This window comes from Apaloderma vittatum, unplaced genomic scaffold, assembly GCF_000703405.1.
Source record: "Apaloderma vittatum isolate BGI_N311 unplaced genomic scaffold, ASM70340v1 scaffold2864, whole genome shotgun sequence".
Lineage (NCBI taxonomy): Eukaryota > Metazoa > Chordata > Aves > Trogoniformes > Trogonidae > Apaloderma > Apaloderma vittatum.
Genome location: NW_009714190.1, coordinates 33,702 through 49,966, shown reverse-complemented (window position 1 = coordinate 49,966; position 16,265 = coordinate 33,702). Strand labels below are relative to the sequence as shown.

The 16,265-nt window shown below is 36.1% G+C and overlaps 1 protein-coding gene across 1 annotated transcript in view; it reads left to right on the top strand.

The window, feature by feature from the left end:
• LOC104273329 (plasma membrane calcium-transporting ATPase 2-like) overlaps positions 1-16,265 on the top strand; it is a 168,156-nt gene that overhangs the window by 147,190 nt on the left and 4,701 nt on the right. The window contains 1 exon segment of the mRNA XM_009868638.1: positions 3,577-3,759. Coding sequence (XP_009866940.1) covers positions 3,577-3,759 — 183 coding nt within the window.

Genomic DNA, 16,265 nt, shown 5'->3' with positions numbered 1-16,265 from the left:
CTAAGCAGGGCATGCTATCACCAAGGTCTCCCTCAGTTAGGCTTCTTTATGAAAGATGTTTGCTTCATAATCTAGTCCTCTAGTGACAAAAACCAGAATAGTAAGGGCAGACGCGCTGTAACCTTCCTCGCTATTAAGTACCCGGAGTAGTACGTGTACCTTCAGCCACAGCAAATTTTTGAAAATTAAAAGAAGGTCCAGTTTTACGTTGACCCCGTCATTCTCTTGCTGAAACTGCTGTTCTGTCAATCCACAGTAGCCTCGTTATTAGCACAGGACTAAGTCCAGTGCATTTAACATACACCCGCAGTGATCCTCCAGCCACCTACTTGTGTATGCGAAGGGTGGAAGAGGGAAAGGATTTTTTTTTCCCATAATAGTTGCAGAAAAGTACAGTTTAATTCATGTGTTATTTTAAAATGCTGCCGTAGCCTGTGTCATTATTAGCTAATTATAATATTATACGTAGAAGTCAAACGAAGTGTCAATGAAATAAATAAGTTGTGTGATTACCTGTCTGGAAGTAATGATACAGATGCAATCAATATTGTTAAAATACTACATTATTCTCTTACGCACAAACATGTATTGCAAAGTTAATGATTTTTTTTCATCTTTGAATGCATGATTACTGTATTTACGTTGATGCCACCTGACAGTAAAAAATAGGTGAAAAATGTGAAGCCATATTTTGCCTCTCAGATGTAAAGATACGTATAGATCAACTACTTAGAAGAAACAAGAAACTTCCAACTGCAATTGAGTACTGAACTAGTTCTGATACAATTGCAATGAATAGATGCTAGCTTTCAAGACTGATTATTTGTTCTCTTTCAGAAAAAAATAACTTTTTGAACAGTTTGGCCTCAGATTTTTTTTAAGAAATGAACTCAGCTTTTAATATGTGTATTGCTGAAAACCACCACTTTTAGATTGTTCTCCTGTAATTATTACCTGAATATTTGATTTATGACCTTGCAAGAGGAAGACCTAAAATCAATTGGATAACTTTTGGAAAGAAAAGATTTGGTTTCAACTGGTTGGAAAATACCAGCTTTGGGAGGGGGGAAGAAAAGAAGGGAAAGGGAGAAAAATCCTAGCTGAATGATTTATTGAATCATTCAGCTACAAAGAATTTCCCACAGCCTTTGATCAATGTGTACTCTTTAGCTTCTAAATTTTGTTATACGTGGTTATCACCTAACTAGCAGAAGCTAGGAATAATATCAGCATCTGTTTTCAATTTAAAGCTGCGCATATTTGCCCAAGCCTTATTGCGAGCGCCTAGCCATTAAATTAAAACTGGTATTGAAATACCTCAACGATTTTATCACTTTAAAGACTACAATTTTACGTAAAGCAAATACAGATGTGAAAAAATCTTTCTCTTGTGGTCAGTATTTAGTGAACAGAAACAAAAAACCCAAGCTAAAAAAATGCAGTATTTACATATTTACATGTTTTACAGTCTGTGGCAAGTCCTCTTTTCATGGAGCTCTACAGTAAGAGATACTTCCTTTAGAAAGAGATGCCTCTCTTCCTTCTCAGGCTTTTCTCTCCTGCTATGACTAATTCTAGTTCAGCACAAAACCAATGTGTTATCTCTTTGTTTTGTCAATCCCCTGAACCTGCTGTGAACCACTAAAAGCAATCAAGATGTTCAAGTTTAGATGTTAAAGTTGGCACAGTAATTTTGAGGAAGCCAATCTTAGATGGTTTGAGGGACAGTCTTCTAAAAGACGGCCCTCATCACTTCTCAAAGCCACGTCTTTCTCAACTATTTCATGTGACAGTCCCAGAATTATTCATCACTTTAAAAAACTGTGATAATTCTCCTGGGAATAATATTTAGTTCCTCAGTCTACATCCAGTCTATCGAGTCTGCTATTACCTGAAGGGGGCAGGTGTCTGCAGACATGGAAAACAAATGAACAACCCAAAAGACCTGTAAACACCCTAAGAAAAGAATTTTAGCAGAATCTATCAGCCTGGCTGAGAGAAGTTGTGAAGGAGAGGTACGTTCTATCGCACAGAATCACTACCAAATACAGCTGTTTCTATGTAAACTTTCTTGTAAGTACGTCATCAGGACCAGTTTTATCTGATACCAAACAGTCTCAAGTAGCTTCTTTCTGTGGAGGGCTGGCATTATAGTGTTTTGAAAGCTGGCAAGCTGAAGGAGTTTCAGTAAGTATTTGAATGACTAGCACTTACCTTTTCTTTTTTTCTCCTGTTCTGTCTTTGCTTGTGTCACACCACTTCATTAATCTTCCAAGTTTACATCTTCTATTTCAAACCCCAAAATGTTTTAAAAGATTCTGTAGTAGTGTAGAACTGGTTTTTGTTGGTTTTTTTTTTTTAAATTTCTTGATCTTTCTTTAAAAATAATAAAAGTGGAGTTGTGGATCCCAAAATTCGAGGAGAACATCAGCAAACTCAACTGTTTATTTTCATCCTGAAAATATTTGGTGCCTTTTCATGTGTCTTCACTATACCTATTCCAGTTTTCCAAAACTGTAAGATACATCCTCACCAACTTTTCTGAAACTGTCTTACGTCTATCTTTGTCTCTCACACATTCAGGCTTCAGAGCTGTTGCTCCCTGCTGAAACAAACAAAAACGAAAATCGCAGCACTTTTTTGACTTAATGGATCTAATGGTTAACTTTTTAGGAGATTTTATTTTTTTGCATTCAGTGTGTTCCAGTTAACATCTTGTTAAAATAGCCAGCCAATAATATTTTTATTCAAGATAACAGCAAAAATCAGAACAAAGAGAAGACTCCTGCCCAAAAGGGTAACGCTGAAATGTATTTAAAATAGTTGCGTCAGAACATTGTCTAACTACATTATTTTCAAATTTTTATGATTATTACTCATGTCCTCTATTAATTATTTCCAAGGACTACTTCAGTGGACAAACAGAATAAGAAGAGGGCCTGAGCTAATCAGAATTTACTAGTAACAAGAACACAGAGTAAGAGAGAGCGTTTTAAGAAGTCCAAGAGGGAGCCAGTCAAAGCCACACCTTTCAGAAACCTCATTTTGGATACAAGTTGAGAAAAACATTTCAGCTTGCCGAAGCAAAGGGAAGCTGAATACATGAATCAGTGTAGTGTGAGAAGATTTGCAAGCATGAGCTACAACTCATTTTCAACTCGCATGAACATAACATTAGATCATTATCAGTCATTAGAAACACCCAAACTCTAGTTGCAGAGTCATCAATCTTGCTAAGTTTGCTTTAAACAATTACATTCAAACACTTCCATCTTCATTTAGTTTTTCTGGGAAACGGACAACATTTCTTCCAGCCTTAAACTTGCTCCGTAGCTCTATGTTGCCAACGTGGTTTAAAAATGCAAGTAATGCTAATTGTTGACACAGTAAACTAGGTATTTTTGGACTAGAATTGAGTGCTATAAGCGTAAAGTACTATTTTTAATATGTTTATCTTAGCTTTCCTGAAAGATTATAGATCTCCTTAAAGTATCGGTGTTCTTTTGTAATTAGCAGAATCTTATATTGTTGATATTGAATGAGGCTTATGTTTTCAGTACTTTTTTATAATTTTAGGTCATTGCAACCATCCCAACAAGTAGGCTAAAGTTTTTAAAGGAGGCAGGGAGGCTCACTGAGAAGGAGGAGGTCCCCGAAGAAGAACTTAATGAGGATGTTGAAGAAATTGATCATGCGGAGAGAGAACTTCGACGTGGACAAATTCTCTGGTTCAGAGGACTCAACAGAATCCAAACCCAGGTATGCTAGAAGGAAATGCCCACATGGTCTAGAAAATAAATGCTTAGTCTTTGATCATGGCAAGATAATGTTACAAGGAAAGCCACAAGGTTTTTGTGTATGTGAACGATGGTACTTGTTAATTGCTTTAGTGTTTTTGGAGGAGGAACACATTAAAAAGTAAAATAAGTGTGTATAGCAGAAGAGAAAAAGTAAAAAGATGATAAAAGTAAAATATGCAAAAATAGGAATACTTTTTTGAAAAAACTACTCTGAATGGACATTCTTTTTCTACTTCAGTGATGACGGCTCATAAAATCGTACTACTTCAAAATGCTAGTGGTGGCAATGGCTAGTAAAATGTTTGGAAGTCTTTCGAAAACATCCTGGTTTATTTTGTCAAAAATATATTGTTGCTGCCACTTCTGCAATAACAGCATTATTTAAATTGTTGAGTCTAAGGTATATATAAGTACCATTTGATTAAAAAAGAGTAATCCTTTCTGTTCTGGCACTGCCATATGTATCTCACAACTAAAAGGAATTGATTTTCTTTCCTCTTAGGTAAGGAAATATGTGATTGTGGTTTTATTTTTAGTAAAGAGCCTAAGCATCCATTAAATATTGAAATATATGTGTTGATTTCTTAGAAAAATCTGTCTTCTTCTTTAAAAAAAATTCCAACTTTTGCCAAATACAAAAATCCATACCTTTTTTTAATATACTAAATATTTGCACTGTATCATGGTGCTAAATATAGTACAGATTAGGATATCTAGCAAAATTTGTCCTGTAGTGCTAAAAAAATTATTTGAACTGTTTTACCTTTTCCATTGCAGTGAAGTAGCATGTTTTCTAGCACTCTAGGGCTCTCTAACTGATCTTTCTAAGATCAAGTATTTGTGCCAAGTTGCAGAAGAGAGCAGCTCTGAAAAACAGATACGTACTCCCTGTATCAGATAGGAATGTTTTACATGATGCTTACAAGAAAAAGGGGTGAATAATTAAGAAAAACATTTTATTCTTTAAGGAATCCTTTAAAGAATACTTTTAGCTCAGAAGATTTTGATTTTTATCTACTTTCTCCCTTTTTCCATCTACAAATGGGTATGTTTTTTTTCTGGAGAAAGAGATGCAGCCATGGATTTTAGAAAAAATGAGGAAGGCTGTTAACTGAAACTAGGACAGTTGAGTCTCTTCAGTGCATCCGCAGAGCAAAAAATAAAGAGGGTGGAAACTGCTGTTAGAGAGATTAAGGGTTTGGGTAAATTCCTGAGGTTCTGTGGTAAGTAATTAAATACGGATCTTCAGCTTTGAGGTTTTGTGTGTCTTGACTCTATTGAGTCAGGAGCACTCGTCACTAGAGAAAATTCATACTGTCACAGTATAAAGGTGACAACCAGGTGCCCAGGTAATGGTGATCTTTCTGAACAGATGACCTCTAAATGTGCATTCTTTTCTTCCTGGTGGCTATAGGAGGAGTGTTGTCTGTTGGCATTTCTGTCAGGATGTCTTTCTGGTTGTGGTGAGTGTAAACATCTACAAGCAAAAAAAGCAAATTACATCCTTTCAGTTCTTCTTCTAGTCTGAGAGGTAGCTTTTAGTTCTGCGTGTCTTTGTCCACTTAATTCACAGATCAATTATTACTCTTTTACACTATTTAAACCAAAATGAACATTAATTATATTTCTTTGCTAACATTCATCTTAGTTTCCTTTCTCTTAGTTGTAGAAATACCTTCAGTAGGATGTATTGCTTCTCTCCTGCCAAGAGGCCTCTGTGATTTTTTTTTTCTCCTTTTGTTTATTCAGTGACTTTGACTTGTACATCCATTTCACAGCTGTGGAATGATAATGAAAAAAAGGAAATGGGCCAGCAGATTCAAAAATAGCTCCAGGGTGTCTACTGGAGAGTGATGAACTTATATGCAGGTCACGGTAGATCCGTTGCTGGATGGACCTTGAGTTGAGCGCATTTTGATGCGTTACGTGTTTTGGCCCATCCAAATAAATTCATACACTTGTACTACATTTCTCAGGAAGCCAGCTAAAGAAGAGTTGATGGAAGAAGATGAGGATGTCTGTAGCATCCTTGGGGAGCTGGAGGATTTGCAAGAATCCTCTGATGTCTAATGCACTTCTGGAGATGCGGAAGAAGAAGGTAGAGCATCCCATCACTTTATATATATAAGAGGATGACATTAAGATTAGGAATAAACACTAGACTCTCTCACAACTAGATTGATCATTCAAATCCTAACAAGTCCAGTTTTCACCATCATACCCTTGTTCTATATATTAGATTATCTTTATTTTTGCTTATTATCTATTCAGTGAATATTGAACAGATAGCCACAGCACTCAGCAAAAGCCTTCATTCCTGAAACAGCTATAAAGAATCTATGATAGGGTTTGGGTTTTTTTCACATAACTGACCCTTGTAATGCTCCAAAAAAAATTCATCCAAACTGACACAAAACTTTGCAGTACGAAAGACATTTTTTTTCTTTTTCACTCCCTTTCTCGCATCACAGCATTCAAAACTAGACACCAGAGAAAGGATTTCCAATTTAGATTCCTCATACTGGTGTGTCAGACATGTTTCTATGAAGACATGCGTGAATTTACTTTTTAGAAAAAGGTGTATGAAAAATGCACATAACTAAGTCAGAGAGGCTGGCTGTCTACTTCTGATTTTATTTTTTTTTCTCTAGCTTTGTTCATTTAGATATTTTGTTGTCTTATATACTCTAGGGCTTTTCTGGATGGATACATGTTCTTCTCTGAATGGAAGAGTGTTTGCTTGCTGCATAGCGTTCTTAGAAGACCACTGACATAAGAAGTTTCACAAATGACTCATCCTAGTTACACAAGTTTCAGAAAGACTTAAAGGTGTCCTCAAATTGCAAAAAAAAGACAGGATTCTTCAAACTCTGTTAGTTTTCAGCCATTTTTTCCAAGTCTTTGTAGTAGTTCTCACAAATTCTTCATTCTGAAGGAAAAGACAAGACTGATCATAGTATTTTGGGAGATCTGATAGCTCTGGGAAGTTCAGCAAGTTCACCTTCAGGCAAAACAGCTTAAGCTGAGTAAGAACTGAAAAAATCATTGCATCTTTTTTAACTGTATACTGAAAAGATTCTCTAGTTACTTCACATCTGGGTATGGAAAAAGGGTGGTGTGGAGATTTGAAAACTTTTCAAGCTACGTGCCAGATTCTTACAGCACCAGGCCTCATTCTTTCCTCCTCTCTTTCATCCATCCTGTACTTTAGTTAGCTTTATCTGCTTCAGGTGGGAAATAACTGTCTAGAACAGTTTTGAGAATAAAAGCAAAAACTGAAAAATATACAGGTTCCATGCTAACTGCTAGTGAGAAAAGATGATTCCTCTTTGGATACTAAAAAATTCATGGAGGTGCCGTACTGCATTTTCTTTCCCTTCCTTTCTGCATTAAAACTTTTCTCCTGAACCAGTGTAAGCCCTTTAGCAATGGAAGTCACTCCTGGCAAGTGGTTTTGCAGTTAGATAAAAGCTAGCACCTCGTCTTATGGCTTTCCGTGTAGCTTTTAATATCGAAAACATTGCAGTAACCGAGTGGAGTGGAATGGAAACTGTTTAGTTTCATACAAAAAAAGTATTTAAAAAATAATAATATCCTAGCTGGAGAACAGGTGAATGAGACCTGGGTCCTGATAACATTAATGACAACAAAAATCCTCGCTGAAAATCTGTTTTGTGTTAATCATCAGAAAGAGTTTGCTCTACCAGGAGTATTCTGCTACTATAAAAGGTCCTTTTTCTGCTAGTATTAAAGATCATTTTTTTTTAACTGTTTAGCACAGATATTTTTATTAGCTGTGCATCCCTCAAAAATATAGATCTTCTAGAGTATAGAACATACAGAAGAATGAGAGGTGAATAATTCCAACCTTCCAAATTAGCTTCAAATGTAGGACAGGTGTTTTTTTCTGTACCTGAAGGCCTAGAATCAAAACACAATTACATCCTAAATTTTGTTGGAAATTTTTCAAACTTTTCATCACGTATGACTTATCATTTACTTTCGCTTTTTCAGCAACTTGAATCGTTCCAAATAAATGCATTCTTTTGTAATTAAAAAACTACATCTCAATTTACAATGCATTATATACATATTTATTTATTTCTATGAAGTCTTTCTTCTTTGTTGTTTTCTGGTTTTGGAAGATAAACTTTTGGGCCAAGTTCTTCTCTTCTTTCTTGGCTTCAGGCAGAACACAGCCCTGCATGTCCAGCTTTTAAGATTCTGAAGGAGTTAGCATCCTCCCCCTGTGGATTATATCCATGACGATCCGTACTTAACTTTCTTCAGGAGAATGAATAAATTACATGCCTGTAATTCTTGTTCTCTGGAGAAACTATTAAATACAGACCTTCCCTTTTCACTCTTGTACTAAGGTCTTTGCTTTCAGTTTATTATTAGGAAGACATTTGTACATCTAGAAATGCCCTTTGGCTTAGGATTTATCATCAGTGTCTTCACAGTGGTTGCACTTCATGCTCTCGGTAATAGTCTTTAAAAATTTTTTGAATGATCTCTTTTGAAGAGTGCTCTGTTACCTGTGTTAGATCATGAAAAACCAAGATCTGTATTTAATTCTACTTTTGTACAGAGAACAATTCAGGTGAGTATTTGCTACGCCTTCCTATATAGCCAATGGTTTGAGCCATATGTTTTTTCTATATGCCAGTTGCAAACCTTAGTTGATTCATTTGCACCCCTATTCCATATGCTAACTCACCTCATACTGTATTTTTTTACTGTGATATTTGTATTGGACATGGAATTCAAAACAAGTCTGCTGCAGAAAACCCTCAAAGCAAAGCTGTAAAATGCTGTGATGACTGCTTAATACCGTACCTCTCGTAGCGTGCACATTTAAATGGACATTGTAAACAGGACTCTCAAACAGTGGGTCAGTGAACGAATCAGCTGTGCCATGTTTGTGAAGTAAAAGTTCAGTGTGATGTCTTACAGTGCTAACCTTGGATCCCTTTTACAGCTGGCACTAGTACAATTATTCCCATAAAGACATGCAGGGGAATAAACAATTATGTCCAAAGATAAGATTATGGGAGGGTACACATCCATACTATTGAAGGTGAAGCCACGTGCATTTGTTTATTCCTAAGACTGTCCAGAGCAGAAAATGTCAGCCAGTTCATTAAAGTGCTTTCAACTTGGAAAATTTAGGAGGGTTTGCACCAAGATTTGTCCTGTTTTAATTGATAAATATACCACTTTACCTTCTCCCAACTACTTTTTAAGGATGCGTAGCTTCAGAAATCTGGGTAGCAAGATACATACCTGGTAACAGTGGGTTACTTCAAATAAGTAGTTGATGGAATTCCTCTAACTGAATCTACTCCTGCTGCTTTATCATGTTGCGGTTGTACTAATGTAATACAAGAGGAGTTTTTGGTGTGTAGGGATATGCGGCACGTATTTACTCCTTGATGGTTCCTACTGCCAGTCCCTGGCTTTATATTTGTACACAGAGCCTGCTTTTTATTGAGTTATACTGGTGACAATGAATGCCGTGAAATACGCGGCTCTTTTTTTTTAACTTGTATGCTGATGACTAAAGCACTCAGGAAGGTATTCAGGTTGGATATATCAGACATATGAAAATAACAAGAAGAAAATTGTAATGTTATTTACCACAATAGTCAGTCCAGTTCCACCTCATTTTCTGTGTGATTTTAAGTGCTCTGTATAAAGATAAAATAATAATCTCTTTAAAATGGTAGTTATAAAAGACCAGTATTCATTATCACTATGCTTAATTCCTACAAATGTTCATAATAAGAAGTCAGATAAAATATAGGAACATTATTTCATCAAGGTAGTACACTGATAACCCTGTTTTTTAGACAAAATGGAGTTGTATTTTGAATATTTTAAAGATTTTCTTTTCGTTTGGTTGAGTGTTGCCCCTGTCCCGTCCGTCCTGTCCCCCACTCTAAATAATATAATTAAGTGACTGAATTTTCTTCCCTCTGGAAGAGCACCTAGAGAGCAATAACAAAGTAATTTTATTCTCAGTAGGGAAAAAATGTAGATTACTTATATTGAGTATTCCAGTTTTATTTACTTTATTTACGTATAAATAAAATGGTTTACATTTTAAAGATTGTTATTTCAAACCTTCTAGCTGTATAAACTGATGCAGCTCCACTGCCTCCTGTGGAGCTGTTTCATTTTATCCAGGCAGAAAATCTGGATTATTCCATATCTAAAGGCATCGAAAGGAACACTTAGAAGTATTTATATCAATTGAAGTAAAACTATGTGCACAGTTGATTTATTGTTTTTCATTATTATTCCTGTCAGTTATGCAACTGTATCCATACTTTAAGCAACTTGTCTCATTCTTTCCTCCATTACAGATCGAAGTAGTCAATACTTTCAAGAGTGGCACTTCCTTTCAGGGGGCTCTAAGGAGACAGTCCTCCGTCACAAGCCAGACCCAGGATGTAACCAATATTTCTAGCCCTAGTCACGTATCGTTATCCAATGCTCTTTCCTCTCCTACCAGCACATCTGCTGCTGCGGCTGGGCGTGAGTGTGTATTCTTAATGCATCAGACCTACAGAGATGCCAACTTATGTAGCAGTCACTTGAGACTAAGCTACTGTGCCCTTTCCCATTTTGTCCTGTTATGTTTATTAGTTTATACCCAGAAGCCCAAGACATGATTACTTTGTGTACAGTAGATACTCCACAATTCACTGCAAGTTTTGTTAACTTACTGTTAGGCCAGGATTTCACATAATTTTTTTATGCAGTGCAGGGTTCAGTGTCATGTTTTCTCAGTCTCATTGGACAGATTTTCTACTGCTTATAAAATATGTACATTTCTACAAATATCTTTTATTAAGCGATACAGCTTGTCAGATAAAAGATCATTCCATCTGGAAGACTGTGTATAACACAGGTCACTCCTGGCCGAGAAGGACACACTCTAATTAGCACAGAAACAGGAGGGAACAAGGAAATACAGAATCTAGTTTGTGTTCCAAAGCTAAGGATTAAGGTATACATGAATGGTCAAAGAATGGATTTGTTATCTCTAAATTCACTGAGAGGTAAGCATTAAGGATGGAGGGAGCTAGACGAGTTCAAGAACAGTGTTGAGACAAAAATAAATGTAGCAACAAATTTATTTGCTGGAAGAAGCAGATTTCTAAACGCTGAAGTCCTGACACAGCTTTCTTTTAGATGCAAACAAAGCGTCTAGTGAAGTTAGTAAGAACTATGAAGCTGCTAATGAGAAAGGGCTGCTTCACTAACAGTTGAATTCCAGTTCCTTAGGAGAACTCCTACAGATCTAATTTTTGGGTTGTATTTGTGTTTTTATTTATTCAGGGCTATAAGTAGCTATTTTGTTTTACCACATAGGCAGCATTAAAACAGTATTTTAATTTACAGAATCCGGTTTACAAGCTTGTCGCTTACTTTAGAAAATAATGCAGTATCTTCCTTATGCACGTTTTAGTGAAAAGTTGGCTAAACAGACAAGAAGCCAGTCTTGCCTGTCTGGCCAACAGAGAGAGGGAAGGCAGACAGAGATAAGACAGACAAGATAAGAAAATAAAATTCCAGAATTCCTGAAGAAAGAAAAGCATATTGACGTTTCCATTCAGTTTGAGCCCAAGGCCCCTCAGGATTTGAGTATCAGTCATTTAGACACGTTTTACATATTTTGTTGGAATTGGAAGTCAAAGGGGAAGCCTTGCTTTTGCTAGGAACCTGAAGAGCCATTAAGCTTTCAACTTTGGCAGTTGCTCCTTGGAGAAAATCTGTCTTGCCTTTTCTCCTCTCTTTTCCTGGGGAGCTTGGCCAGCTGCCTTCCACCCCAACAGCAGCAACGGTCTGGGGTAGCAGCACAACCACGAGAAGCAAAGAGACTGAGCTGTGTGCCACTGCTTTGCTGCAGGCACCGACACCTACTTCTGAGGACTCCGAGCCCACGTCCCCTCATTTTTCTACACTGAGCAGGACACAAACCACCACACACAAACCAGCCTTTCATCCAGGGAACAATTTCCCATGATAGCATTTCTACATCTGAGCAGAAAAGAGAGAGCAGCTCCTTCTGCTCTGGGAAATGTTTCAATAACATCCTGTAGCCAGCAGTCTGAAAGGACAGATCTAATAAAATTAAAATAGACAATTTATCTTCCCTCTCTTCTCTCCATTGCAGCAAAGTAACTAAGAATTGAATAATCTTGCATCTTGACGGAGGCCTTAGTAGGCTATGGGCTGAAGTTAATTAATAGGAGAAAGCATAATCTGCTACAGTCTTTGATGTCTCTTTTTATTTGGAAAAATAAAACAGGTCTACAGAGCTCATCAGTTACAGCCACATTTATTCAGTAAAATAAAAAACATATGATGGATTTGTTAAGCTACCTAGAGAAACATATCTCCATCATGGAGGGCAATTAGAGATCGAGCCTTTTAAAGTGGTTGTTCTGGACTATTTGTGTTTTAGTACCACAACATAATGTCTGTTTCAAACCTGTGTGTGCTTCAAATTATAACCTTTAGAGAAAGTTTTGATTTATTAATACAGTGCCGCAAACATAGTGAATGACAGTGAGAGAGCAAAGAAAAAAAAAAGTTTTTATTTTCTAAATTTAGAGTGGATTGTTCATCTTCCAGAACCTGGAAAAACTTTCCTAATCCAAATTTCATAGAAATGGAGTGTGTTTTGTGAATTGGCATTTCCTGAGAAAATGTCAGTTGCAAAATGCACACCTAGGTCTACTTTTCAGCTCTTTGCTTAAAATGTAGGTGGTGGGACAGGACTAACTTGATTCCTCTTAGCTGTTCAGAATCAATTAAACCCTAAATCATTACCTTCTTCCTGTGGAGTGGAAGGGAATAATGGGATAATGGTACTTCTGATTTTGAAGGCTCTCCCTCTCTTCAGGAATCTTAAAAATATTGCATTTGTAGATGTATTATAGGGAATATAAAGGGAAAACTTCAAGATTGTAGCAAAACCAGAAGGGCTCTTTAAAGTGCCCAATATGAGATACTGACAGGAAGGTTTATTTTCAAAGAAAAGTCACTCAGCATGTTGTAATGATTCGAGTGTCATATTGGGTGCTGAAAATGCAGAGGTTCTAATATCAGTAAAACCCACAAGGATCACATGATTCAATAACAATATTTCAGTCTAATCAAACAGCATTTATGGAGTTCTTTAGTAATTGTATAGCTTTTTAATGTATAGTTCATGGTGACATCTTGCCTGTCTGTGAGATTTCTTCTGCAGATTTATAACAACATTTTGGAATTTTTTTAAAAATAGGGTTTTTAAGAGTATTTTTTAGCAAATTAATGTTTGATTCAAAGGTTAGTGCATATTTATAAACAAATCTGCCTGTCAAATGCAGCTACATCTACAGTGATTTGTGAAACAGATTAGCAAGTTATTACCCAAAATGTTCAGTTATTCATAAATATGGCACATTCATCTCTTTCATAGGTTTGTGGAATACCCTAATTAAAAGCAATTTATACACAGAAATGTTTACTACAGTATTAAAGTTTCCTTAGTTATGCTGACACTTTTTAGCTGTCATGGGGTTCTTGCCAATAACAAGTTACAAATTTCTGGATGTCAGGATTAATTGGTAAAAGCGAGATCCATAGGATGTCTCTTATCCCTTCTGAAAAACATGGCAACTTGAAATACACATAGCAAAAATTTCTACAAATTGAAACCTGGCGTTTCATATACTTTGATAAAAGTAGAAAATTTATTTAAATGAAAACTAAATATCCACACATTTAATATGCACACATTTAAGCTACGGAAAATGAAAACATGGGAAAAATAAGACTTTCTGTGCAATGTGATCTCATCCAAGTTGTCAGGCTTGTCACACCACGTGCATGTACACACAGAGAGACACACAAGCTTCTGTCCTTAGAAAGCTGTTACGCTAGAGTTAGAAGTGATTTTAGATAGAAGGCTATCCCATGCCAGCTCGTTTAATTAGGTAGAGTATGAGTAGATCTAACTGTACACAAAGTAAACAAGTTATTCTTTATCCTAATTTGCTCATATCTGGTTCTCAGATGTTTGTTACCAGTAGGTAACCCCTTCAAAAGAACATGGTTTCAAATTTTCCAAGAAAGATGCACATTTAATATTCCTTTGTATTTGTTCTTCCTCCTTCCTCTCATTCTCCTATCGGGTTAATACTGTTCCTAAGTGGAAATAGCCAGAAACTGCAGGTCCCTTACAAAAAAAAACCTCCTTTCTTTCATAAAAGGTTACAATTAAAAAATAATGTTAAGTGTAGGAAACATTGGGGGAGCAACAAACAGACAAAACCAAGCCCCACCAAAAGGCAACACATCATGAACCTGCTGTACTTTCTGTATTTACTAGTTCCTTTTGTTATGTTCTGTTGAGGTTTGTCATTTTTGAAGTGACTATTTCATGGAATCACAACTTTTTATTATATCAACTATAGCAACAATGGCCTCAAACAAGCTGCTTGTAAGGATGGCACAGGAGAAAAACACAATGATGACTCCAAATTTTTTAGCAGCCAATTAAAATTATATCAAACAATAACAAAATACACTCAGAAGCATTTGTCCATCATACGGACCTCTGAAGATTTTGGAGGGGTTTGGTAGCTTGGTTGATTTTTTAAAAATGCATTCAATTTAAAGAAGAGTATAACACACTTAAGGCTGTATTTTTGCTCTGGTTCACTTTTTAGAGGGGAGTACAATCTTCGAAAGTGAGGCTAATTTGCATAGAAAGACAACTTTTTTTCACTCTCCCTTTAATTAGAAATAGTTGAAATTTATCAAAATTGCCGAGAAAATGTCATTTTATATGTAGAAGCTTTATATGTGCAACATTTGCCTCAGAGAGGCGCAAAGGCATAAGCATATGCAAATTTTGTCAAAATCACGTAAAATATTCAGCAAGCTTAATTCTAGTACAGTCCATTTACTAATAGACATTTTTAAAGAGAGACCTTACTTTAGGTATTTATAATTTTGTCTATGAAGATCAGATTCTTTTGTATCAAGAAAAATTAGTTGCTGCTCCAGCAACTTTTGGTTTTTTGTATTTCTTACACATTTAGTTTCCTATAAATGTAATCATCGTTCAGCTGGACAGACTTTAGAACTCAAATTTAAGATAAAAATCTCAAGTTTAGATCAAATCTTCTCATGAAGAAAAATGGGAAAAAAGACATTTTTAAAAAATCTTGTATTTTAATAAAAGTTAAGGCAAGGAATACTGTCTACTATTGATCTATATTCAGATCACAGAACAAGTCAAGTGGGCATACCAGCCTTAGTAAAAATGTCAGTTTGCTTTCTGTGGCAACATGGTATAACTATCACATGAGGAAATGGAACAAGCAGAACTTAATGAAGTACACATTTAAAATTATGTTTTTAAAAGTTGCACCATTTGGGAACATCATTAAACTAGAGACAGAGATACCCTAGTAAAGCTCAGAAGTTCCCACTGGTTATAACTGAGATTTCACAATCCTGCTGGGCTACATAAGATCAAAACCAACTTCTGCACATCTTCCCTGTACGGAAACTAACCAAGAACTCAACTGGAGGTAGAGCATAGCAAGAAGGTTTAGATTCCTAATGCAGAAATACGTTCTTTCGAAGGGTTGTATAATTCATTTAAACTTGGCCAAACGCGCTATAAAAATGTCAGACTCCATAATGTTGCGACAAGCCTATAATAAAGGCAATAAGCTACGGAAAGGGGAAGCCCTGCATATGCTTCTGATCTCATGCTCTGAAATTCAGTGGATTAGTAGCCATGTGAACCTTCTGTGGAATGAGAATCAGGCCTGAGGATTTCAGAGTATGTAGGTATTCTATTTTCCTCTTGCTGCACGTGGTTTGTCTTTTCAGCAGCACTTAGCAGATTTACTGTATATTTGCGTAGAAGGAGAACAGTGGAGATAATGTTATGCATCTGTTTCACTCATTAAAGGAGAAAGCTAGAAATTATAATTTTTCTCAAATTTGTTTTTTCCTTCTTTTTAATTTGTTTAACCTCTGCACCATACAATCCGGAACATACTAGCCACAACATTTGCAGGTGACTCTGATGCATGCAGTACCTCCTCCTGTGGATGCTTAATCTGATTTTAGTCACCTAAAACTGGGAGGACTCAAAAATAAACAAAACCAAATATACTGAAGATACACACCTTCTATTTCAAAGCTTTACCTATGCAGTAGTACTTGACCAGACTCATTTACCTTTGTATAGTTATAGTCTTGATATAGAATAGTATCAGTTATACATAAGAGTTGGCATCTCTTTGCAAAATTGACCTCTTGTTTACAATTTTATACTAATCACCTTACTGATCTTTCAGTATTGAATTTATTTGCTTTTGCAGTGCCCTACTCTCTACTGTCTGAATATTAAATGTGTTTGTTTTCCCAGAGGGCTAGAGAACA